Genomic DNA, 27,614 nt, shown 5'->3' with positions numbered 1-27,614 from the left:
TGTAGCCCTGTCAATGAACTTCACTGAAATGAGAAGTTTCCAGTTGTGCTTGGAACTCACTGGTCAGTGGAGAAAGCTGTGCCATTCCCCCACATCCAGGGTTTGTCAGTCCTGTCACGTGACAATCCTATCCAGTGAGAATGTGCGAGGGGGCTTATGAAATCCTGCATAAAGACAAAGCCAGGTCATTTCTTTCTCCACGCATTTCATGGGTGTACGTGTATCAGGTATTTGCTCATTTCACGACTGTATGGATATCAGGTATCAGGATGTTGTTAACAGGTCCCTGTATGCTGAGGTAGTCTTATGGCTGATGAAGAATGTGATCAGAGTTAATATCCTTCAGGCAAGTTTTCTGGAGAAATTGTGACAGCCATCTCTCTGTTGGTTAATCTCTATTCACTCTCTTCTCTGGAGGAAAAGACCTCCTCTAGATCACTTCTGAGACAGTAAAATGCTCAGAGTGATGTACAGGTTTTTCTTATACTACAGTAATAGCTGTACCTTGAATATGAAAATTACAGAGCATGTTGGGGTTTTACCTTGCAACATATACATTTTAACTTAATGTAGGGTACAATTATAGCTCTAATGCTGGGGAGAGAAGAGGAGCTTTCACGAAAAAAATCACCATCGAGCAAGATAGCAAATGAAGCCAAATCTCATTTTCTGCAATCCTTTTTCAACTGGCAGTTTTGAAATTGCAGCTCTCCAAAGAGAAAGATACTCTACCAGCTCTTCTTTGTTTTCTATCAGGAGGAGTCTGGAGCCAGAAGAGCAGCAGGCCTTTTGACTCTCCAGCCAAGATCTGGTTTCAGTAGAAAAGTGGTAACATTTCTCTCCATGAGGAAACCAATTTTCTGGGCAAAGAAACTTCCATCCTTAAAAACAAGAAAATGCAGCGTATGTTTCTTCTGTTGCTGTTACACATGTCCTCCCTCCCCAATTCCCCCCATTTGACTGTTTCCTCCAGTTATTGTGCTTTGCCTCTATTATTTTTGTCATGACTGTCATGTAGGGCTTTTCTCTTCTTATGCATCTTTGTACAACACCTAATAGAACTGAGGCCCATATCTGAATAGGGTCTCTAAATACTATGCCATTATAAGTTGTGGCAAAACTCTGGCTATTCCTTGTGGATCTTGTGCTACTGGCAGATAGTATTAGCTTCAGAGACTTACTGTGGCCATCCACACAGCCTCTTTCTCTTTACTAAAGGCAGGAGCCACAGTCTACTGAGCCATACTCCTCACCGCTAGTTCAGGGGTCGGCAACCTTTCAGAAGCAGTGTGCCAAGATTTAACTTTATTCACTTCTATTTATGGATCTGTGTGCTAGGGGAAGGAAGGAGAAGGGACAGGTGGGGGCAGGCTGGATACCGTGACCATATTTTCTCACCAGCTGCAGCTAGGGAGAATGGTTTAATTTAAATTATTAAACAGGCTAAGCATTTTAACTTTCTCATGTTAGTTTATCAAGCTTCATTTTAAATAAAGTAAAATATTAATTTATGTCTAACACAAAAGGTTTCAATGTTTTCTTTATTTATGGCAGAGGTGGGAAACCTCTTTTGGATCGGGGCCACAGATACAGAAAAATCAGTTGGGGACCACACAAGTGAGAAGCAAAAAAACTCCTCCCCAAACCCTCACTGATGTGGCCACCAGCTGAGACACCTCATTTCTCTGATGTGCCAGCCTCTTGGGCGAGGGGAAGGAATAGGGAGGACTGAGGTTCAAGGCTTCCCAGGCCAGATTTATTTTTCTGGGGTCCCAGAGTTAGTGGATTTTATGGACCCCCCTTCTGCGTTAGAGACAGAAATGAGTGGTTCAGTGTTTGAGACAGGGCTGCCAGTGAGTGGGATTGGGATGGGGTGCAGGATCTGGGAAGAAGGTGGGATGCAGAAGGGGGAGAGGTTGTGAGGTCTGGGTGAGATGTAGGATGCAGAAGCAGGCTGGGAGTAGGATGTTTGTCCAGGAGGGGGGCACAGGAGCAATGGTGGTTGCAGCAGTAGGGTGGGGATAGGTGTCTGGCCAGGAGGAAGGGAGCAGGAAAAAGGGAGGTTGTTGGAGCCAGCTGTGGGTTTGGGGTCTTGGGTGGAGGCCTGGGCATGAGGCACCGCTACTGTGGCCGCAGCTACTTGGTCCTGAGTCAGCCCTGGGGGCCGAAAGTGCCGGTACCATGGACAAGCGATCCCGGCCCAGCCCAGAGCCCGGAGGTACCACTGAGGAGCCTCAGCCCCAGTTTCAAGTTTTAAGAAGAAATTTTCTGTTGTGATCTGATTTAGAATCCAGTGCATCAGAAACTGGCTTGAGATTCACAAGCACTGATATGGTTGCAGGCATTTTGATGCTGGCATAAGGGCTCTTCCTCTGTAGCAAATAGAGTAATTGTTATTATACTGTATCACTTTCCCTTTATGTACAAATCATGTTTGTTTGTTTGTTCCCCAGGGACATTGTATGTTTGTGATTGGTTCTATTAGTCTTTGTCAGTAATTTTTGAGCAGTATTCTTACACAATAGGTAAAATGGGGTGATGATATGCAAACATGTCTCCTTTACAAAGAGTTAGACTCCATTTATCACACACTTACTGATATGCATGCGTTATGGAATGTAAGATGGTGAAACCTGCACGCCAAGAAGCACCAAAGATGGAAAACATTAAGGCTGTGTCTACACTGGCATGAATTTCCGGAAATGCTTAAAACGGAATACTATTCCGTTTTCAGTTTTTCCGGAAAAGGAGCGTCTACATTGGCAGGCTGCTTTTCTGGAAAAGCCCTTTTTCCGGAAAAGCGTCTGTGGCCAATGTAGACACGCTTTTCTGGAAAAGAGCCCCGATCGCCATTTTCGCGATCGGGGCTTTTTTTCCGGAAAAGACTACTGGGCTGTCTACACTGGCCCTTTTCCGGAACAGTGTTCCGGAATAAGGACTTATGCCCGAGCGGGAGCAGAATAGTTTTTCTGGAATAGCAGCTGATTTTGTACAGTAAAGCATCGTTGCTTTTCCGGAAATTCAAGGGCCAGTGTAGACAGCTCGCAGCTTATTCCGGAAAAGCGGCTGATTTTCCGGAATAAGTGGCCCAGTGTAGACACAGCCTAATAGTGGGAGAGTGACGAGTTTATCTTCCAGCTCCTTTGCAGATGATGAGAGCAGCACCAGAGAAAGAACAACTGGCTTGTCTATCGCGGGGAAACTGTCTGCTTCCCCCCACTGTGATCCCCAGTGCATCATAGTATACAGAACTGGTAACTGGAGATGACATGCAGGCCCCAATGGCTGAGGCAGCAGATCAACCTTTCATTAAGGCAGAGAAACTCGTGGTCATGACACCCAGGGGGAGGAGGCACTGGGTGTGATGACTAGGGATTCTCTTCTAAGGGCAACAGAGGCAGCCATCTGCTGAACTCAAATGCTGACCGGGGACATGTTCTGCTTTCCTGGAGCTTGCCTTCAAGACATTGCTGACAGGATTGCAAGGCACATGCTGCTCTCTGACTCCTACCACGTGCTGCTCATCTACACAGGAACTCATGAGACCTGAGCAGCAGTGACTACAGGGCTCTGGGAGCAAGGGCGATGGAGTCAGGTGCACAGGCCTTGTTTCCTTCCAACCTCCCAGCTGAGGAAAAGAGGCTGGGCAAGGATGTGGACATCCTGAAGATCGATTCATGGCTGTGGCAATTGGGAAGACTTCCACTTTTTTGGCCATGGCTGCAAATTTGAAGGTCAACAGTAATGTGTGTGAAAGGGATTAGGAAATGATAGATTTTGAGATTCCAGGTAAAGGAAGATGTAAAGGTAGCAGAATAAGAACAATGGACTTAGAAAAGCTGATTACAAATTCAGAGAACTGGTAGATAAGATCCCATGGGAAAAAAATCTAAGGGAAAAGGAAAGCTGGCAATTCCTCAAAGAGACAATAGACAAGGTCCAACAGGAACTTGCCATTGTGTGACTCTGTCACTGGCCATTTCTCTGATGTTCCAGGATGTCTCTGTGCTCCTATATTGCTTTTCTCTGGTTAGCCCCTGCTTACAACATTTCATGATCCTTGACCTCTGCTTCAGTTCCTTTCGACTGCATTCCTGAGGCATCCTGATTCCGAGGTGTCCCAGATGTGCCAGTCCATTCTCCCTCCCCTCCTTAGTAGAACTTTCTCTTTTTGTATCAGGCCCTACTGTTGCAACTGTGAGCACCTGTCTCCATGATTGGCAGTTGTGGCAGATGTGTGTGTGGGGTGGTGGTCAGGCTCTTTGCCTCTAGGCAGGAGATGCTTTCCTCTGCCTCTGCAGCCTTTCCATCTGATATTATATCAAAAAGACATAAAGCATTAGCAACAGGTATTACTAGATGAGCCTAAGATATACTTCCTTTATCACATTTAGCTATCACAATGGTGTGTGGTCCACAATTAGGGTGTCTACACAAAGGGGCTATTTCAGAATATTTCCAGTATCCTGAAATAGCTACCCTGTGTCTTTTGAACGTGTCCACTATTCTGAGACAGGTCTCAAAATAGTGGATGCACTATTTTGGCATCCCTGTAACCCTCGTTCCCATGAGGGTTAAGGGATGTCTTGAAATAGTGTTATTTTGAAATTTGGTACTGTGTAGATGCACCCAATTTGAAATACGCTATTTTGAAATTCAATCGAAATAAGATACTTGGCGCAAATTGCATATCTTATTTCAAGTTTAGGGTGCTGTGTAGATGCACCATTAGTGTGAACTCACTTTCTAAGAGAGAGGCTTTCTATTGCCCTTTTGCAGCTAACCACTCTTTTTCTATTACTAAATATGATTTTTAGTAGGGGAAGTTTCCATAGTTGGGGGCCCAGAACTGGACACAATACTCCAGATGTGGCCTCACCAGAGCCGAATAAATGGGAATAATCAACTAATTTCTCCCTGTTTGTGAACAGCAGGTCAAGCTGCGCATGGCCCCTGGTCGGATCCTTCAGCACTTGTACCAACAAGTTATCCCCAACATTCTCTAAAAAGTTCCTGGATTGTCTGTGTACTTCTGTATTGGTCTCCCAACAGATGTCAGGGCAGGGCTGGATTACCCAACAGGCAGACTAAGCATGTGCTTAGGGCACCAGCAAACCAGGGGCACCAAAAAATATGAGATTTTTTTTTTAAACTTGATATTTGATATTTCAAAAAAAGCATCGAAGTAGTCATCATGGGAAAAATCAGAACTTTTTAAATCAAAGACAGGGCTTTGGATTGACACAAAAATTGGAAGAACAAATTATAGGGGAGTGTGAATACTGGCAACATGTCTTGCAGAGTGTTATAGCTCTTATTCAAACATTAGCTGAATGTGGTCTGCCTTTCCGGGTATCAAATGACACATTTGGATCATTTGGACAGGGATTGTTGGATTTTGTGGCTTACCTTGACCCATTTTTAGCAGGCTATATCTCAAAATATGGGAATGCTGGCAAAGGTAACCCATCATACTTATCCAAGACAGTATGGGCTCGTCTACACTGGCCCCTTTTCCGAAAGGGGCATGTTAATTTCCCAGGTCGTAATAGGGAAATCCGCGGGGGATTTAAATATCCCCCGCGGCATTTAAATAAAAATGTCCGCCGCTTTTTTCCGGCTTTTAGAAAAGCCGGAAAAGAGCGTCTACGCTGGCCCCGATCCTCCGGAAAAAAGCCCTTTTCTGGAGGATCTTATTCCTACTTCAAAGTATAAGAATAAGATCCTCTGGAAAAGGGCTTTTTTTCCGGAGGATCGGGGCCAGTGTAGACGCTCTTTTCCGGCTTTTCTAAAAGCCGGAAAAAAGCGGCGGACATTTTTATTTAAATGCCGCGGGGGATATTTAAATCCCCCGCGGATTTCCCTATTACGACCTGTGAAATTAACATGCCCCTTTCAGAAAAGGGGCCAGTGTAGACGTAGCCTATGTGATGGACTCATTGATCTAATGAGTGACAAAGTTTGTTCAGCTACTGTGGATGAAATAAGTACTGCTGGGTACTTCAGTTTATCTGTCGACTCTACACCTGATCTTTCACATATTGATCAATTGAGTATTGTACTAAGATACATGTCTCCCACAGATGGAAAACCAGTTGAACGATTTATAACATTCCTCAATTTGAAATTTGCCACATTGCTGAAGAAATGGCAAATCAAGTACTGCATTATCTGTGCCAAGTTTGCAAAATAGATTTCTCAAAGTGCGGAGGTCAATCTTATGACAACGCTGCCAACATGTTAGGGTGTTATCAAGGAATGCAAAAGAAGCTTTTAGAACAGAACAAATATTGCATATTCACACCATGTGCTGCACACTGTCTCAATCTTGTTGGCTGCAGTGCTGTTGATTGTTGTCCAGTGGCAGTAAGTTTTTTCTCAACAGTCCAGTTACTTTATACATTTTTCTCTGCCTCAACACACCAATGGGCAGTTCTTAAAACATATTTGGGCAATGATAGTGTGTTGAAATCTCTTTCTAATACTTGCTGGGAGGCACATGCAGTGGCAACAAGTGCAATTCTGGAGTCCTACTCAAAGATTGTGGATGCATTAGAAAGCTGAAGACTAATCACAAAAGGGAGAAACTATACGAGAGACAGAAAACATTGCAAACAAGATGCAAGAGCTAGAGTTTGTATTCATGTTGACCATGTGGAATGAAATTTTACAACACTTTTACCACACAGCTCAAGCTCTCCAAGAAAAATAATTGGATTTGAAAACATGTGGGCTGTGTCTACACTGGCAAGATTTTGTGCAAATACTTTTAACGGAAGAGTTTTTCCATTAAAAGTATTTGTGCAAAAGAGTGTCTACACTGGTATGTGCTTTTGCGCAAAAGCATCCGTGCCAGTGTAGACGCTCTCTTGCGCAAGAAAGCTCCGATGGCCATTTAGCCATCAGGTTTTCTTGCACAAGAAATTAACGTTGCTGTCTACACTGGCCTCTTGCACAAGAATACTTGCGCAAGAGGGCTTATCCCTGAGTGGGAGCGTCAGAGTATTTGCACAAGAAGCATTGATTTTGTACATTACAATGTCAATGTTTTTGTGCAAATACTTGCCGCCAGTGTAGACAAGTGGCAAGTCTTTGCGTGAAAGCAATTGCTTTGGCGCAAAATCTTGCCAATGTAGACACAGCCATGCAGACCTCTGTCAATCATTAGCAGACCACTTACACACCTTGAGGAATGATTTCAAAAGATTTGAAGACATAACAAAAGATATCGTGCCTGATACTAACTACAAAGAAGCCCAGTCCCGCAAGCAAATCAGGAAAAAACAAGCAAATGATAGCAGTGCAACAGAAACAGCATTGAATCCTAGAGACAAATTTCGTGTATCTACTTACTACGCTATAATTGATACACTTGAAGCTCATATGAAAAGGAGAGGTAAAGTGTACAAATAAGTAGATTTTCTTTTCTAGATGATATGGACTTATCTGACAAACAATATTCACAAGGTTCCCAAAAGCTAGTTGACTCATACCCTGTTGACTTGAACATGAATCTCTGTGGAGAAGTACGGCAGTTCCACTGTTATATGCGCACAAAGTTTAATAAAACAGGAAAAATGAAATTCAGTCACATTGATCTTCATGACACAATATTGAAAGATGGAATACAATGTGTATTTCCAAATGGATAGATCGCACTATGTATTTTTCGAACATTGATGATTACTAACTGCTCCGCAGAACACTCTTTTTCTCAGCTGAAAAGAATAAAAAACCCTCAGAGAACAACAACAGACTTGATTCACTTTCCCTATTGTGTATGGAAGCGGACATGCTTCATTGAGTCAGCTTCGATGAACTTATCCAGAATTTTGTTATCAGAAAATCTAGAAAGAAGCTATTTTAATTTCAGCATACAGGTAAGTTTTGTGTCATTTCAAAAAATAAATTTTTATTTTTGGGATAGTATTGTTTTTATTTTGAATTACATATGGGGGAGCACCATAATCTTTTCAGTGCTTAGGGCCTCTAAAGGGTTTAATCCGGCCCTGTGTCAGGGTGATTAAAGTCTGCCATGAGAACCAGGGCCTGTGATCTGGAAGCTTCCCTCAGTTGCCTGAAGAAGCCTCTTCTACCTCATCCACCTGATCTAGCAGCCTATAGCAGACACCAACCACAACATCACTGCTGTTGTTTGCACCGCTAAATGTAACCCGTAGATTCTCAACAGGCTTTTCTCCCTCTATATACTGGAGCTCTGAGCAATCATAGTGCTCTCTTATATACAGTGCAACTCCTCCTCCTTTTCTCCTCTGCCTGTTCTTCCTGAACAGTTTGTACCCTTCCATGACAGCGCTCCAGTCATGCGAATCATCCCACCAAGTCTCTGTTATCCCGATCAAATCTTAGTTCTTGGCCTGGAACAGGGCCTCTAATGCTTCCTGTTTGTTACCCAGGCTTCTTGCATTCATGTACAAACATACTAGATAACCAGTTGTTTGCTCTACCTTCTCCATTCGAATCAGTGTCCTCCTTTGTTGCTTGTTCCTCTTTGCATTTCTTCCCAGTATACGACTTTCCCACTCACCTCAGGTCTTTGGTCACTGCTCCCCGCAACAAATCTAATTTAAAGCTCCCCCTCACTAGGTTTGCAAGCCTGCTCATGAAGATGCTTTTCCCTCTCTTGGTTAGGTGGATCCCATCTCTTCCTAACAATCCTTGTGCCCGGAACAGAGTCCCATAGTCAAAGAAACCAAAGCCCTTTCTGCGACACCATCTGCGCAACTACACGTTTACTTCCTCAATTCGATGATCCTTACCTAGACCTTTCCCTTCAACAGGGAGGATGGATGAGAACACCACTTGCACTTTGAATTCTTTGATCCTTCTTCCCAGTGCTACATAATCTGCAGTAACCCGCTCAAGGTCATTCTTGGCCGTATCATTAGTTCCCACATGGAGAAGCAGGAAGGGTAGTGATCAGAAGATTTGATCAGTTTTGTAAGCCTCTGAGTCACGTCCTGAATTCAAGCTCCCAGTAAGCAGCACACCTCATGAGATTCCAGGTCTGGACATCAGTCCCTCTTAGAAGGGGTCCCCGACCACCACCACCCTTCTTCTTTTGGGGGTGGTGGTCATGGAACACCCATCCCTAGGACTACTCATCCCATGCCTTCCAGTAGATTGTGTTCCCTTCCGATTTCTTCCTTGAAAGGTCCCTCCCAAAGCATTCTCCACTGCAGTGCTTGTGGAGAGAGCCTGAAAGTGATTACTTACCTCTATAGCAATGGGGGATTCCTGAGTTGGCCTTTTTTTCATCTAGAAGTTACATGCTGCCAGTTCTCTTCCTTGTTCTATACCGCCCTCTCTGGCTCTTCCACCTGACATGTCTGCAGGATTAAACGCTGCCTTCTATTGAGGAAGTCTTCATCCTCTCTGATCGAGCATAGAGTCGACACTTGGGCTGCCAGTCCTCTAATTTTTTCTTCCAAAATGGTGATCAGCTTTCGTTTAGTGCAGCTGAAATCCCTTCTTTCTTCCGGGAGGAAGACAAACATGGCACACGCTGTGCAGGTAACAGCAGACCTATCACTATCCATACCTGCTCTCCTAGAGAAAGGATTTAAAAGAATGGCATGTGTACCTCACTCCCTTCCCTCTCCCCTTCCAAACTGCCTCTCAAAACTCCCTGTTTGCAATCACCTGCTTGCAAGCTCCTTGGTCGCTGACTCACTCCTTTATAAAGCCCTGGGCCTTGGAAGGCCCTTTCACAGATGGCTGTCCATAATACCTATTTGGGGGTAGCATCCTTAGTCAAATGTGTTAGCTGACAGCTCTGGTTGCAAAAGGAGATATGAGTCAGTGGTAGAAGCCAGCTAAGCCTGGGAAAACATGAAGTTGCCTTTTGGCCATGGGGGTCTTGTATGCCTGTAAGGTGTGAACTTTGGCCATTGAAGAACAGGCTTGTCCTTCATCAATTCTATGTCTGAGGTAAAAGGTTTCTCCTTCATTATTGCACATTTTAAAAGGGTTTTCCGTTAACCCAGCTTCTCTTAGGGTATGTCTATATCACCAGCTAAAAGTCCAGTTAAGAAACACAACTTCTGCTATGTTAATTGTGTAGCTGAAGTCGAAATAGCTTAACTTTGGCACTGTCTACACAGCAGGAATTTGAAGGAAGAACACTCTTCCTCCAGCTTCTCTTACTCCTCATGAAATGAGGGTTACAGAAATTGGAGTAAGAAGCCCATTACTTCAAAATTATTTCGAAATAACGGGCTTGCTATGTAGATGCACGCTTTGTTATTTCCAAATAATGCTGCAGCATAGACCTGCCCTTGGGGTACGTCTACACTAGCCCCTTAGTTCGAAGTAGGGAGGCTAACGAGGGCGATCGAAATTGCTAATGAAGCGCGGGATTTAAATATCCCGTGCTTGCTTAGCATAATCCCAGCCGGTCGCCATTTTGGAAACTGACAAACAGGGGGAAATTAGTAGGGGAAATAGAGGTGGGTGACAACCTGGGAAGCAGTGATCATGAGATGGTTGATTTCAGGATCCTGAAAGTGGAAACTTGGACAGATGACTAGGGAGGAGTATAAATATATTGCTAAAAAATGCAGGGGAGTTATCAGGAAGGCGAAAGCGCAATTGGAATTGCAGCTAGCATGGGATGTGAAGGATAACAAGAAAAGTTTCTACAGGCTTGTTAGCAATAAGAGGGTGATCAGAGAGGGTGTGGGGCCCTTACTGTAAGAGGAAGGTAACCTAGTGACAGATGATGGGGGAAAAGCTGAAGTACTCAATGCTTTTTTTTTTTTGCCTCTGTCTTCACAGACAAGGTCAGCTCCCAGACTAGCACTAGGCAATGCAGTATGGGCAGCCCTCAGTGGAGAAAGAATGGGTTAAGAACTATTTAGAGAAGTTACATATACAGAAAACCATGGCACTGGATCTAATGCAGCCAACGGTGGTGATGGAGTTGGCAGATGTCAGTGCAGAGCCTTTGGCCATTATCTCTGAAAATATGTAGTTATCAGGAGAGGTCCCTGATGATTGGAAAAAGGCAAATGTAGTGCCCATCTTTCAGAAAGGAAGAAGGACAATCCAGGGAACTACAGACTGGTCAGCCTCACCTCGGTCCTTGGAAAAATTATGGAGGGGGTCCTCAAGGAATCCATTTTGAAGCACTTTGAAGAGGGGAAGTGATCAGAAATAGTCAACATGGATTCACGAAGGGCAAGTCGTTCCTGACCAATCTGATTAGCTTCTATGATGAAGTAACTGGCTCTGTGGACATGGGGAAGTAGGTGGATGTGATATACCTTGACTTCAGCAAAGCTTTTGATACAGTCTCCCATAGTAAGGAAGTATGGATTGGATAAATCAACTGTAAGATGGATAAAAAGCTGGCTAGATTGTTGGGTAATGATCAACAGCTCAATGTCCCGCTAGTGGTAAGTTTCAAGTGGGGTGCCCCCAGAATCTGTTTTGGGCTTGGTTTTGTTCAACTTCTTTATTCATGACCTGGATGAGGGGATGGATTGCACCCTCAGAAAATTTGCATATGACATTAAGCTAGGGGGAGAAATAGATACTTTGGAGGGCGTCGATAGGTTCCAGGGTGACCTACAGAAATTGGAGAAGTGGGCCAAAAGAAATCTGATGAGTTTCAACAAGAAGTACAGAAGTACACTTAGGATGGAAGAAACCCAATGCTAGGGACGAATTGGCTAAGTGGCAGTTTGCCAGAAAAGGACCTGGGGATTACAGTGGACAAGAAGCTGGATGTGAGTCAACAGTGTGTTACCAAGAAGGCTAATGGCATATTGGATTGCATTACTATGAGCATTGCCAACAAATCAAGGGAAGTGATTATTCCCTTCTATTTCATACTGGTGAGACCACATTTGGAATACTGTGTTGTTTTGAGGCCTCACTGCAGAGAGAGTCCAGCAGAGGGTAACAAAAATGATTAGAAGAGGCTGAGGAAAATAGGCTTATTTAGTCTGCAGAAGAATGAGGGGGGATTAGATAGCAGCTTGAAGAGGGGGTTCCAACGAGTAAGGTATCAGGCTATCTTCAGTGTTGGTGGATGACAGAATAAAAAGCAATTATCTCAAGTTGCAATCTAGGTGGATAATGAAGCACTGGAATGGTTTACATAAGGAGGAGGTGAAATCTCAATCTTTACAAGTTTTTAATGATAGTATGAACAAATTCCTAACTGGAATGATTTAGTTGGGGTGAATCCTGGGTTGGACCAATTGACCTTTTGAAGTCTCTTCCAACCCAGATCTTCTATGATTCCATGATTAACTATCCTCTGGTCATTTGGCACAGAAGCTGATTTAAAGGATAAATTACAAACCACAATTAGTAGTTCTGCAATTTCACATTTGAGTTCTTTCAGAATTATTGGGTGAATGCCACTTGGTCCTGGTGACTTGTTACTGGTTAGCTTAACTATGTTCACACTCCTCCTCTAAAAACTCTTCAGTCTGTGCCAATTCCTCAGATTTGTCACCTAAAAAGAATGGCTCAGGTTTGGGAAGACCAATGCAAAGAGTTAATTTAGTTTCTTTGCAAAGACCTTTTCATTCTCATGTGCTTCTTGGCATCTCGCTCATCGAATGGCCCACTGGTTGTTTAGCAGGCTTCCTGCTTCTGATGGACTTAAAAATTGCTATTACTGTTTGAGTCATTGGCTAGTTGTTCTTCACATTCTTTTTTGGACTTCCTAATTATATTTTAACACATTATTCAGCAGAGTTTGTGCTCCTTTCTATTTCCCCCACTATTTCCATTTATTAAACAATGCCTTTTGGTGTCTGACTGCTTTGTTTACTTTTTGCCTAGCCACGGTGGCACTTTTTTGGTTCTCTTGCTGCATTTTTAAATTTGGGGTATACATTTAAGTTGAACTTCTATTATAGTGCCTTTAAAAGGTTTCTATGCAGCTTGCAAAAGGATTTCACTTTTGGCATTATACCTTTCCATTTTTTCTTAACTATCTTTCTCATTTTGTGCAATCCCCCTTTCTGAAACTTTATACATCTTCTTTGGAACCCCTCCTTGATTTTTCCAGGGACTGAGGTAAGGCTGACTGGTCTGTAGTTCTCTGGATTGTTCTTCTTCCCTTTTTTAAAGACGGGCACATTTGCCTTTTCCCAATCATCCAGGATCTCTCCCAATCTCTTTGAGTTTTCAAAGATAACTCCTTCCCTTAAGGCTCACTTCTGAATTTTACAGTGAGTTCAAACTTTTGGTAAACAAGAAAAAAATGATCAATGTAGCAATGGTGTTGGGAATTGAGAATGACATTATTTTAGTCTAAAGTTACAGCACAGACAAGAAAAACACGCCTTTTTGAAACCAATTGATCTGTGTCTTTCCAGTTTGAAACCTTTGGCAGATTCCATGTTTACCTTGGGTAATTTCCTGGTGCTGGGTGAGGTTCTCCTGCTGTCTACAGGGTACAGGAGAGATCTGAAAAACTTAAAGCCAAAATAATATAACAATATGATGGGGCACTTAAAAGTAAATTGCAGCAGCTTTACAAATCAATATGTTATACCCTCTAGCAGGGCTACTCAACTTTAGAAGCCCCAGGGCCACAACAATACTCTCAGCACGTGCCGAGGGCTGCAACTTAAGTGTGGTTGCATATATATGCAAATATATATGAAAATATATGCAAATAGCTTCTTTCACACTGATGAGCATAAATACAAAGATTAAGGCAAGACTACACAACACGCAAGCCCCATTTAAGTCAGTTCTGCTGATATTAATAAAATGCAATATTTACCCAATTTCCTCCTATGTGACAGCACTTTTAATGAGCAATGACATTCCAGCAATTTAACTACTGAAATGCATATCAATAGAAGACTCGCTGTTGTGGAGCGTGTTCCTAGTGGAGGCCATGTTTGAAGAATCCCACCCATGGGCTGCGTGTTGGGTCCTGTGTAATTCCAAGCTGCACTACGGTCCACAAGCAAATGGGTGGCCCATGGGACATGTGTTGAGTAGCCCTGCCCTATAGAGACACAAAAAGCCATGTCCTATCCACAGTTATGCCGTTCAGCAAAATGTCTGTTGTGTCCATTTTTTTCTTATTAAGTCATTTTAAAATTAGTATTTTGAACGTACAATCTTCCCCAAACACTGGCTGAAAATCTTGACTCTGCAAAGAATCACAGAATGTTACAATTGAAAATATCCTGATTTCCAACATCTGGGTGACCACAAAGCAGAAAACTCCACTTTCAAATTTAGACTCCAAAACAGAAAGACCATCTGCTTAGGAAGAAAGTGGTAAAAGTGAAAAGTCCTGGAATCCTTGAAAGAAAGACAAGGAAGATCCTCTGCAGGAAATTTGATAAGAGTTTCAGAGGCATGCCCCACATCAGGGGATATGTTTGGGCCCATGTGGCTGAAACAGGGGTTTAGACACCAAATTAATGATTCTGAAGGGGCCCACCAACAAGTCTGTGCTTCAGGTGGTTTCTGGATGACTCTACACCCCTTCTGACTGTTGGATAATGAGGCCAGTTGGAGTTGTTATGTCAGAGTTTGTCAGCTGCAGTTGTTCCTGGACACTCTGCAAAGGGGACTCCTGGTGTGGGAAGGGGGATGCAGGGGAAGAATGTGAAAGACTCTCCACAATCTACACAAGTAATATATCAGCACAGAGCCTTCTCTCAACATCTTATTTGCTCATGCTTACCAGTCACAGCCAAGACCCCCACTGTTATGAGCAAAGCCAAGCAGAAGATCCCCAAAATCCCTGCTATAAGCCTCCATGCGGGAGCAGAATCTGAGCGAGAGAGAAGGAGAGATGTGAAGGGGAAATACTTTTACATTCCACACTAGTCATAAGTCATTTGTGTTCTCTTTGTTAATGAAATGAAGCTCAGCCACGCACAAGTATTTATTGCCCTCCTGCCCTCCCACACACATTGAGCAGGGTCAGAACATACAATCGGTGCTTTTGAAATAGGGAATGAAAACTTGCCTGTTCCAAGTTACGCGGGTCAGGGAGTCTGGATAGCAGGATCTAGCCTTAGCAACGTCTTTGCAAGGAAGCAGATTGTTTTATGGGAGACTTGATGGCAACAGAACTGTGTTCTGGCTTCCTAGCAGAACCCATGAAGGATTATTTCATTCACCGTAACGCTTCTCTGGAACATCTCAAATGCAAGACTATGTTATCCCCATTGTACGGATGGGGAAACGGAAACAGATGTGAAGTCTATTGCCCAGGCTTCCTAAGGGAGTGACTCATCCCCTGACTGTTCATTTCAAGCCCTGTGCAATAGACCAAATGAATTCTATTCAGTTGTTTGTGAAAGCAGATGTAGTCCTCTTACTAAAGATGCCTCTGCTTATTCTCTGGGAAGATCCTGTGTGCTGCAATCTAGCCACAGAGACTACAATACCCATGAGCCCTTGAGAAAACCAGGAAAGAAATTACTTTTTTGGGGGGGGGGGGGGGATCTGAGTCTCTCCATGCGTGTGGAGGAAGGCTCAGCAGTCTGTGGATTCTTCCCTTTGTTTTTGGAAAAAAAAGGAGACAGGCTGCTGTGGAGGAGTTTGATCCAGTCCAGGAGCTGTTAGGTTGCAGCTACAAACTTAGACTAAGAGCCTTTGGGACTGGAATCTAGCAGGCTACTTCTGATTGCCCTTTGGCTGTACCTGTGGCTAGAAGCTACTCTGCATCCAGGACACAGCAGGAGACTAGAATCATCCACTCCAGCTGCAAAATCTTCAAGCATGCCCATGCAAGCAAATGTATGATACTGTGAGTTCTGAGGAGTGGGATAAATGGTGGCAGTGCACATGCTGATAGATAGGTTTCCTATTATTGCTATGTACTTAGTTAATGTTATTCACTGTTAATTTGTTAAACCTTGTTTTCTTTAAGTTGTTAAGTAAAGGTTGTTTATTCAAATATAATATATTAGATGCATATGATTTGTAGTTGTTGTTCTGGCATAAGATCCAGATTATTGCTGGAATAATTTTATTCCTGGAGGCTCCCAACACGCACCATTAAGTTTGTACAGGGCCAGCCAGTTGGAGGGGGACGGATAGCTTAGTGGTTTGAGCACTGGCCTGCTAAATTCAGGGTTATGAGCACAGTCCTTGAAGGTGCCATTTAGGGATCTGGGGCAAATATGTCAGGGATGGTACCTGGTCCTGCTGTGAGGGCAGGGGACTGGACTCAATGACTTCTCAAGGTCCCTTCCAGCTCTATGAGGGTATGTCTACACTACCCCGCTAGTTCAAACTAGCGGGGTAATGTAGGCATACCGCACTTGCAAATGAAGCCTGGGATTTGAATTTCCCGGGCTTCATTTGCATAAGCGGGGAGCCGCCATTTTTAAAACCCCGCTGGTTCGAACCCCGTGTAGCGCGGCTACACGGGGCTCGAACTAGGTAGTTTGAACTAGGATTCCTATTCCGAACTACCGGTACACCGGTGGAACGAGGTGTACCAGTAGTTTGGAATAGGAATCCTAGTTCGAACCAGCGGGGTTTTAAAAATGGCGGCTCCCCGCTTATGCAAATGAAGCCCGGGAAATTCAAATCCCAGGCTTCATTTGCAAGTGCGGTATGCCTACATTACCCTCCTAGTTCGAACTAGGAGGGTAGTGTAGACATACCCTGAGATAGATAGGAGGCATCACCGTTGTATGTTCTTTATGAGCAAGGGACTGCAGCAAGGGGGTGGATAGGGTTTCCCTAACTAAACATCATCACCACTGGGGTTCTCAGGATCTCCTTTTGGGTTAAAACCATCAGGCACCCAGGCACACCTGTGAGTATGACCTGCTCACGAATTACCCGGGGAGCCAAAAGGGAGTTACATGGGGAAGGGCTCCATTCACTTACTGCAAGTAGTGGGCACACTTCTAAAGGTGGGGCAAGGAAAAGGAGGCTTAGAACAAAGAGTTCTAGGGAGACTAAAAAGAACTCCCTTCCATCTTGGGGGTCCCACCTTGAAGGGTACCTGCAAGACAGCAGCAAGGATTCAGCTGTGCCTTTTAGGACAAGCTTGTGTATGACCATTCTAGAGCCTCCCGAGCAAGAGGTTTGGGGAACAGTCCCTCCCCAAACTCTCAGGTGTGTGTGACGGACTCCTCCCCCCATGCTTTCTGGGATAGACTTATGGACACAAAGATACATAACTCAAAGGTGCTTGGGACAAATAGCCTCATGTAACCTGTCAGTCTTCATGTCTTAATCCTCTGGGTCTGAATATCTTATTTTGGTGTAGGTACCATTCTGGCATGTAAAGTTAGACATACGGAGTGTGGAATGCTTTTAAGTTTTAAATGTACAATGGAAAGCCATCAAGGTGTTTCCAATGCTGGGATGCCTCAATGTCTGTATCATATGTAAATAATCTTTTGTCCTTAAGTCTTAGCAGTGGTTGGTCTTAGGAAGTCACATGACCTCCCGAACTGGTAGGGACTGGCTAAGTAACTTCTCATGCAAACATGGGAATCTTTGAAACAATAGGAAACAAGCAGGTCTTTGTCTTTGTCTGGGTGGTGTGGCACACCTACGGGAATGAACCAAAGACCCTAGGGAGAGGGAGACCCTGGTTTGGAAGGAATAGTTGGAAAAGGAACAATTTTAGGGTGAGTTTTGAATGAGTTTTTAATAAGCTTGAACTGCGGTTTTAGTGTTAGAATCAACTAAGCATTTTCTCACTTAAGTCCTACTGCTTGTACTTAATAAAATCACTTTTATTTACTGTCAAGGCCAGTGTAAATACTTGTTACCTGGAGGAGAAATCCGTGACCACATTCCTCCTCTCATTGTGTAGGGGGCTTACCCAAATAATTCATTGGGGGTTCTGATCCCATTTGGGGAGTGGTATTCCAGGAATCTGGGCCCAAGCCTGCATTATCCTTGGACCTGAAGAGGTTCAGTGTTTGTACTGCCCCCTTGTGGGGGACAGTGATCTCAGCTCCGTGCCGTGGCTGGGGGAGACCAGGGAGCTGGCCCAGCAGGACTGGGTGGTGACAAGCCCCAGACATCAGGAAGGTGAGTGGCAATGGCCATGTCAGCACCCCAGGAAGCCCCCCCCCCCGGGGTCTTCTGTGACCTCACCCCGTCACAGTGTGCAAGAGGAGAACTCTCACTGTCCCATTTTATATGACAGTGTAATTGTGTTCCTGAGTTACCTAGTGGAGGTGAGGGCTTGATAAGCCAACAAGTGTGTCTCCCTGCAATCCACTTAGGAGTGGTCAGTGCTGCTGTGCATTTCTAGGAGGGAACAATCCCTGCACTGGGAAGTAAATATCTGGCCACTACCTTTGAGGGCAGAAGTCAGGGCACTTCTCACATGGTCTGCAAGTCTCTCCTCAAACTTTCATGCAGTGGCAGAGAGCAATCTGGCCCAAATCTCTTTAGTCCATAGATACACTGCTCTGCTCTGAATTTATTTTTACAGAATACATTTAATAACGTACTATAAAGAAGGTGCAAGGAGACCAGGTGGATAATGCTTGATTTGGAGTATTTAAATCCTGAATTGTTTGTCACATTTTGCTTTTAATGTTCTCGTACACTTCAAGGAAGGCGTTAGCCTATGGCCAGTTAAAGAGCAGTAAATAGAGTCAGCAGCATGTAGCACACAGTACCTTTGCCCTGGGGCTTCGTAGTCCTTTGTCTCCTCTGCTGCTCAGAAGCATTCTGGCATTTCCGTTCTGCATAGGTTGTAACTATCTTGTTTATTTCTAGTGGTTAAAGCATAGAAACAGTGAACTTCATTAATTGCACTGACACGATGGACAACTCTAATTACAATCTATATAGGTATAAAGTTGTCACTGTAGTATGTAGAACATGGCAGATCTTTGTATTAAAAGACTGGCAGATGTGCCTGGAATTGTTTAGGGAGTTGGAAAGGGTGGGCCTCAAGGCAAAGAGCTGGGAGGTGTGCTGGGGCTCAGGGGATCCCTGAGGCCAGCTAGATCTGCACTGCCCTGTCGGTGGCTCAGCCCCAGGTCTGGTTTAATGAAGCTTTAGGGTAAGGGGGCCATTTACCCAGGTCAATGGCCTGCAACATGCAGAGCCCCATCCCTAGCCCCTTTACTGGTGTGGCCACACCCCTTCAGAATAACTGTTCCCCGTGCTTGCTGCCCCCTTACTGTCATCCCAAAGCATATCAGTCCCTCCTATCAGATGCCCCTTTTTTAATGAAAAACAATCTGATTCCAGGAACATCCCATTGTCCTGGCCCAACTCAGCCTTGACTTTGCTTTAAGGTAAAGTAAGAGGAAGCTGCCTACTACAGTTGGTAGTCCTAGCTCTCACCATATAGGAGGAGTTCTTAAACAAATTCACTCACAGACAGATGGACAGACAGATGCACATTTCTAAAATCATATATATAGTAGCCCAATGTCTGTGAGTCTGTAACACTGAAATGCTGGCTGTTCCCTCTGAGTGGCCCGTGCTGCATGGGGAGTGCGGGGTCCAAACAGCCGCATCCACTTGGGCTCCCCCATGGCGGCCTGGCTGAGCAGTGCAGAAGTGAGCTGAGTGCCATGGCGGGAGGGGAAGAGAGGTGGGGCAGTGATCTACATGGCCAGGGGGTGGGGCCTGGTCATGAACGTTACCACCCCACCCCCCCTTCGCTTCCAGCCATGGCGCTTGGCTGACTTCTGCACTGCTCAGCCAGGCCGCCATGGGGGAACCCAAACGGATGCTTGCTCCCTCGTGGCGGCCCAGCTGAGCGGCACAGAAGTCAGCCAAGCACCATGGCGGGAGGCAAAGAGGGAGTGGGGCGGTGATGTGCGATGTGACAGTGGCTCCAAGCCCCGCCCCCTGGCCATGAACGTCACCACCCCACCCCTCTTCGCCTCCCACCATGGCGCTCGGCTGACTTCTGCGCTGCTCAGCCAGGCCGCCGTGTGGGAGCAAGTGGCGCAAGCGACCATTTGGGCTCTGTGGTCCCCTGAGTGAGAGGCAGGAGGGGGAGAAGAGAAAGAGAGAAACAGAGAGCAAGGCAGGAGGTGGAGGAGACCTGAGAGAGAGAGAGAGAGAGAGAGACGGAGCGAGAGACCAGAGGCTCAGGAGAGAAGATCAACGTGGAGGAGAGACCTGAAAATCCCATCTTATGACGGGCTAATTGGCTAGTATATTGGGGTATGTCTACACTACCCTGCTAGTTCGAACTAGCGGGGTAATGTATGCATACCGAACGTGCTAATGAAGCCCGGGATTTGAATTTCCCGGGCTTCATTAGCATAAAGCCGGCTCCGCCATTTTTAAAAGCCGGCTAGTGCGAACTCCGTGCCGCGCGGCTACACGCGGCACGGGCTAGATAGTTCGAACTACATAGTTGTTCCGAACTATCTGTACACCTCATTCCACGAGGCGTACAGATAGTTCGGAACAACTACGTAGTTCGAACTATCTAGCCCGTGCCGCGTGTAGCCGCGCGGCACGGGGTTCGCACTAGCCGGCTTTTAAAAATGGCGGAGCCGGCTTTATGCTAATGAAGCCCGGGAAATTCAAATCCCGGGCTTCATTAGCACGTTCGGTATGCATACATTACCCTGCTAGTTCGAACTAGCGGGGTAGTGTAGACATACCCTTGTAGATTTTTTTCTACAGCGCAATGGTTCCCAGTAGCCTGTCAGTGTCCTGCGATCACTCAACAATTGTGAAATCAACAGATGAATCTTATCCCCTTTTTTCAAATATGACCCCTGTTTAGAGTCTTACCCCAAAATGTTGTTAGACTTACAGGTATTTGCATGACTTGTGTAACCCTTTTCAGATGGCATATAATCAGAAAATTACAGTTTAACAAGCTAAGCATTGAAAATGATGGAACTATCCAGTTCAGGTAACGTATTGATCTACTTATTTACCCTTATGACTCATCGAGTCTGCTAATGACAGTCTTCAAAAGTAAAATTTCCCTTTGTACACTTCAAAACAAATTGAACTGTGATTTCGAAACATATTTGTAAACTGGTTAAACATGTCAAGTGCTATTTTGTTGGTTTAAAGCTTGCTTCTGTTCCCTTTGAAATCAATAGCTGTTCTTTACTTAACCTTCAGTGGGGACAGGCAACTTGACATTACACTCTTCTAGATGGAGACCATTATTTTCTGTTTTTTAAAGAACATTTAAAATGTTATCTTCTCAAAAACCAACAGCTCAACCTCACTGGAATTGCTCTGCAGCTTGGAAATCCTCTGCTGGACAGGAATAATTTTAAGACTCTGGGATGGTGAATAAATGTGGACAATTAAGGATCAGTCATGATGACTCCATGCTGTTGATTATTGCATTTAGGTAATGCATAGAGAAAATGGTACTTTATTCAGATGCAAGTAGGTTTCAGAAAGGAGAGAAGAATTCAGATATCACCTTTTTTAATCCTCCAACCAACAAGCATGGCTTAAAGAGATCACATGTCCTAACACAGAACAAGTCAACAACATCCACTGCAGGACTGATTTATGGCAATATAATCTCAGAATTGCGTTCCAAGCTCCAGAGGTAAGATAACTTTTGCTCCCCACTACCAGAATGCTGTGCATTATTCTAGGAGCATTTCAATGTCTGACAGATGTCAACAAATTACTAAAAGAGCTGAAGAAAATGGTACAAATGTAAGTAGATAAAGTCAGACAGAGGAAGAGATTTAATGTGGACAATAAAATACCAGTAATAGCAGATATGTTCTCAGATTCTGCTAAATGTACCACACCTTTGGTCCTGGTGTTCTTTGGTCTCTGTTTCTTTTGCTGCTCAGGAGTGTGAAATTTCAAGTCAACATATGTCACTGTCTGTGGATTCATTTCTGGTGTATTTTGGGGAAGAAAGGTAGGATTTAGTAGACTGATGGACACTAACACGTGTACTAAAGAGCAACAGCATCATCATCAAATAACAGAATAAACTAATGAGGTTGAGAGAACCAAGCCTCCATCTCACTTCCCTGGGAATATGGCAAATAGTGGGAGTGCGGGGGGGATTTTAATACACATTGACAAATTAGAAATCTTCAGAAAAGAAAAGCAAAGAATGAAATAAAGCCCTGGAGGGAGAGATTTCAGAGATGAGTACAAAGGATGGGGCTATGATTCTAATTGTTCTTGGGGTGGAGGGTGGTGGGATACAATCTAATTCCTAATGCCGGAGAACTCAGGAGTGAGGAGAAGCGGTTGGCTCTGCCAGCTGCAAAAGAGCCCCCAGTCAGACAATTTATGAGTAAGTGGGAACTGGATCATGGCCCCTTCCCCATGCTAAATGGCATGGCTGTACTGGGGAAATGCTAACAGCCCTTTGGGAAATCCCATCCCATCACTTAGGTGCCTAATTATTAATTGAGGAGCAGAACTGTATTCATAGATTCATAGATTCATAGACTTTAAGGTCAGAAGGGACCATTATGATCATCTAGTCTGAACCCCTACACAGTGCAGGCCACAGAATCTCAACCACCCCTCTTAGAATAATCCTCTCACCTATATCAAAGATATTGAAGCCCTCAAATACTTTGAAGGACCCAACATGCAGAGAGTCTTTCAGCTGTAATCTGTGCCCAATGCTACAGAGAAAGGCGAAAAACCTCCAGGGCCTCTGCCAATCTACCCTGGAGGAAAATTCCTTCCCGACCCCAAATATGGCGATCAGCTAAACCCTGAGCATGTGGGCAAGACTCCTCAGCCAGACACCCAGAAAGTTCCCTATAGCAACTCCTATCATCCCACCATTGACCTATTTCCAACTGATAATGAATGGTCAATTAGTTACCAAGATCATGTTATTTCATCCAACCATCCCCTTATCATAGAATCATAGAACTGGAAGAGACCCCAGAAGGTCGTCAAGTCCAGCCCCCCGCTCTAGGCAGGACCAATCCCATCTAAATCAACCCGGCCAGGGCTTTGTCAAGCCGAGACTTAAATACCTCTAGGGATGGAGACTCCACTACTTCCCTAGGTAACCCATTCCAATGCTTCACTACCCTTCTAGTAAAATAGTTTTTCCTAATATCCAACCTGGACCTCTCCCACCACAACTTGAGACCATTGCTCCTTGTTCTGCCATCTGTCACTACTGAGAACAGCCTCTCTCCATCCTCTTTGGAACCTCCCTTCAGGAAGTTGAAGGCTGCTATCAAATCCCCCCTCACTCTTCGCTTCTGCAGACTAAACAGACCCAAGTCCCTCAGCCTCTCCTCGTAGGTCATATGCTCCAGCCCCCTAATCATTTTGGTTGCCCTCCGCTGGACCCTCTCCAATGCTTCCGCATCCTTTTTGTAGTGGGGGGCCCAGAACTGGACACAATTCTCCAGATGTGGCCTCACCAAAACCGAATAAAGGGGAATAATGACATCTCTGGATCTGCTGACAATGCACCTCTTAATGCAACCTAATATGCCATTAGCCTTCTTGGCTACAAGGGCACACTGTTGACTCATATCCAGCTTCTCATCCACTGTAACCCCCAGGTCCTTTTCTGCAGAACTACTACTTAACTGGTTGATCCCCAGTAGGCATCAGTGCTCCAAGAATGGCCATTTGAGATGTGCACCTCCTCCACCTGCTCTTCCCCTTGATTGCACAATGCTCCTTGAGTCCAGACAGGCAGAGCCCTGGGACTGCATTCTGCTCCGTGACAGCTCTGGGTACATCTGGCATAATGCATCCTTTGGGAGTCTGTGACAAGGACACAGCAGTAGTCTGGAATGGGGAAAGGATCCCTGCCTCTCACATGCCAGGGAGTTCAGGAAGCAGCGTGCAGATAGTCAGGAAGGAAAGGTTTCCTCTTTCCCCCTGGCTGGTCAAAGCAGGGAAGCCCCCAGGACTTGTGACTAGTATTTTCAGGTGAGATTTTTTTCTTAGCGTTGTTTGTTCCCATAGTGATATAGAACAAAGCAGGGTATGAAAAGCAACTTGGGTCTGGAGATTGCTTCCCTTCCCTAGCTGGTGAAACAGGGCCCTCTCCCCACCTCATGCATGGTGGATACAGCAGCCCTGCACTGTACTCAGCCTGGAGCTTACTCTCTTAAGCATCTTGTAGGGTTCTCTGCATGGCTTTATCCAGGCTCATTTCTAATCTTGCATGTCAAGGGATTTCCACCATCTACCTTGGGAAATTCTTTTGTCTGAACTCTTGCTTTACATCTATTTCTTCAATTTCACACCACCCTGAACAGTCCATTTGGCTTCTAGGTGCAGACACATTGTCAGTATTTCTAGGCAGTAATTGTGTATCGCCTTTTAGTCATGGCTTGAACAAAGTTCATTGCACACACAGTTTTTCAGTCTTTCTTTAGAAGCTAGTCCCTCCAGGCCCTTTAGTAAAATGCATCTTCTGAATGCCTTCCATCTGCCCACTACTTTCTGTTTTATTTTTTAAACACTTAGGCTGTGTCTAGACTGGCATGATTTTGCGCAAATACTTTTAATGGAAAAGATGTGCTTTTGTGCAAAAGCATCCGTGCCGGTGTAGACGCTCTCTTGCACAAGAAAGCTCCAATGGCCATTTTAACCATCAGGCTTTCTTGCGCCAGAAATTAACGTGGCTTTCTACACTGGCCTCTTGCACAAGTATATTGCGCAAGGGGGCTTATCCTTGAGCAGAAGCATCGGAATATTTGTGCAAGAACCACTAATTTTGTACATTACAAAGGCAGTGTTCTTGCGCAAATACTCGTGGCCAGTGTAGACAGGCAGTCACTTTTGCGCAAAATCATGCCAATCTAGATGCAGCCTTATTTATCTAAATCTATGGGACAGGGTCCATGGCAAAAATGTTCATACATGAGGGATAAAAATTAGGCTTCCTATTCTGTGTGGAGGTGCCTATTTACGTATCCTAGTTTTGAGAAGTGCTGAGCTCCCGATAGCAGCCATAGACTTGGAGGGAACCAACAGGTGCTCAGTATGTTTAAGCATGAATTTACTTTTTAGAGGCCTACTATGAATTTAGGAGGCTACCTTTAGTACCCTTTTTTTGAACATCTTGACCCATGTCCCTGTGTTCTGTTCAGCCAGCTACACAGTAGGCATTCAACAAATCTGTACTGCTATAAAAGGAGAGGCATCCGTCATGACCTCTGTCACAGAGAACAGACTTCCCACGAGACTCCCCTGCCTCTGACATGTCACAAGATGCCATGCATTGGGAGGGGGAGGAGGAAGGTGCAGCTCAGGCACTTTGTGCGCCTTTAACTTTCCCACCGAGTTGCCAGAGACCAACCAGCCACTGCCGAGTAATGGCGCACACCCCTCCCGGGCAGTGCAACCTGCGCGCCACTCCTGTGTCACTGCCCAGTCCCTCTTGCCCACCTTGAGTGCGCCGGGACTTGGGCGAGGTTGCTCTGCTGTATGGTCAGCAGGCGTGGGGGGACTCACACTGAAGTGGGGTCTGAGAGGTCCCGTCACCCAAGCAACTGCCAGAATCCAGCCCCCTCCTGGTGTGAGCCTAGGCACTCCACTCCCCCCAGCAGCCCATTAAATACCTGAGTCAACCCCTCAGTACTGCGCCATGCCCCATGCTTGCAAACCTGGCCCCGAAATGCCTCCCCTTGCTGTGACCCTGAAATCCTCCCTCCTCCCCCTCAGACTGGTTCAGCTAAGTTAGCAGCCCATGGGCTGAGCGTGGAATGGAGGCCGCGCCTTGCCAGGAGTGCTGTGAGCCAGCAGGCTGGTCAGGATACAGCCCGCTGGCACCTGGATAACCAACTCCAGCTGCACCCGGTGCTCTCCAGTGGGTGTGAGTGCACGGTGTGCATGGGCAGTGCGAGGTGGGGGCAGAGCAGCGAGGACACGGCCATGGCAGCAATGGGTCCTTTATGGGCAAAATGGCAGCTAGGTCTGCTTTTGCCCCCCTGCGCCAGGCCAACCTGAGTGTACGTCTACTGTCACAACGGGATGGGTAATGCTAGTAAATAATAAAAGCTTCAAATAATGACTCAGAATGGCAGTGCACTAAATTGAAAATGCACTAAGAATACCACACTCATCGGGGCCATAGAGACACAGACCTATAATCAGAGCACCTTCCAATGCTTAAACTGTTAGCTAGTTTTTTGCAAAATGTCTGATCTGCTATCCACTCTAACTCCTAGGTTACTTTCATCATTACTGGTTTCATTTCTCCCTATCACTGGATAGCCATGTATTGGATTACTACATCTGCTGTAACAGTTTTAACATTATTTTGTGCTCACTTTGCTAAACTTTCCAAGTAGGTCTGTGTTATCTGTCTGATCTTGTGTTTGCAACACCCCTCCATTTAAAATCATTAATTTTGATTACATTAGAAGGCTATATAATTCAGTTTCCAATATAGTTCTGAAGATGATAAATAATAAAGATCTTACCATTAATCTCAGTCCATTTTTACTTAGCATTGTCTTTGGTTCACAATATTTCAAACAATGTTTTATTCATTTATAATGTTCACATTCAAGATTATCTGAATTAATTTGCCAAGTAAGATTTCTTGGGAAACACTATCAAATTCCTTACAAAAAATCAAGATATATCTCTGGTTTTCCTCAGCTTATACTGTTTTTCTAGGTTGTCCTACTGGAAGATTTCTCTGGTGTTGATTGGGTCCTTCAGGGCAGGGAGCTGGGTGTGTGTATAGGGGGTGTAGGAGTCAGGTTTGGGATTTGAGGAGGAGCTCAGGGCATGAGTTTGGAGGATGTGTGGGTGCTGCAGTCACCATTGGGGAATGAGGAAGGGCTCAAGGCAGGGGACTGAGGAGCCAGTTCAGGAGCCAGTGAGGGCCATGTTGTCTGGGTGGCAGCTCCATGGGGCTGGCTGCAGTGAGGGCCACACTGGCTGGGGGTTGAGTGGGAAGCTTATCTCCACCCCTGACCTCTGCTGTCCTGATGAAGTTATAGCTGTCCCCATCTCCATCTCTGGCCCCTTGCTGCCTTCTTGTGATCATTACAGAGTATAAGTGTTCCTGCTAGCAATCCCCTCCCTTTTTATGGTATGAAAAACAATTGCATTCCAGGCACACCCCAATGTCCTGGCACAACCAAACTGACCTTGTTTTAAGTTAGGGTAAGAGGAAGCTGCCTACCAAAGTTGGTGGTCCTAGCTCTTAATTGTTTAGAAGGAGTTCTTGAACACACAGCCAAACAGACAGACTTGCTTGCTTGCTCACAGGCAAACTCCCTCAAGGATATAGTAGATACACTGCACCAGAGATGCATAAAATACAGAAATTTAGAATTTAAATGCTGATTTGCCTGCAATAATAAATCCTTTCACAGTCACTTAATACCAATACCAGTAAGGAAATGGTTCTCTATTCCATACTGTCACTCTTAAATTTAAGTGAGAAGAAAAATATTGTAAACAGACAATATTTGCAAACACATGTCTGTTTCAGACTAATTCCATTCATTCCTTGAAGTATACCAAAGTAATAAACTATACCTCTTTCAACAACTACATGCTCTAACAATGAAGATCCCCATCACCCCAACAAAATGTTCTTCTCATACCTTTGGAGCTCTCTTTGATAGGAAACTGGAGTGCAGGAACTAGACTTAGGTGCGCCACAAATATTTCTGAGAGAGACAATCTGGTTTCACCCCGTCACTGCTTTCAAAGAGATGGACAACAGGAACCAGGAGGAG

General features: G+C 44.9%; 1 protein-coding gene across 1 annotated transcript; it reads right to left on the bottom strand.

Moving 5' to 3' along the window:
• On the bottom strand, nucleotides 1-27,614 carry LOC142819010 (NKG2-A/NKG2-B type II integral membrane protein-like). The gene is made up of 7 exons (XM_075902807.1): nucleotides 27,480-27,614; nucleotides 21,711-21,803; nucleotides 18,621-18,716; nucleotides 14,693-14,782; nucleotides 13,389-13,457; nucleotides 733-881; nucleotides 1-164 (listed from the first exon to the last, which is right to left on the bottom strand). Exons 2-7 carry the CDS (start codon nucleotides 21,799-21,801, stop codon nucleotides 57-59), a joined length of 603 nt encoding a protein of 200 aa, XP_075758922.1. The 5' UTR covers nucleotides 21,802-21,803; nucleotides 27,480-27,614; the 3' UTR covers nucleotides 1-56.

The sequence above is a fragment of the Pelodiscus sinensis genome, chromosome 1 (genome assembly GCF_049634645.1).
Source record: "Pelodiscus sinensis isolate JC-2024 chromosome 1, ASM4963464v1, whole genome shotgun sequence".
NCBI lineage: Eukaryota > Metazoa > Chordata > Testudines > Trionychidae > Pelodiscus > Pelodiscus sinensis.
This window is presented reverse-complemented; position numbering and strand designations above follow the sequence as displayed.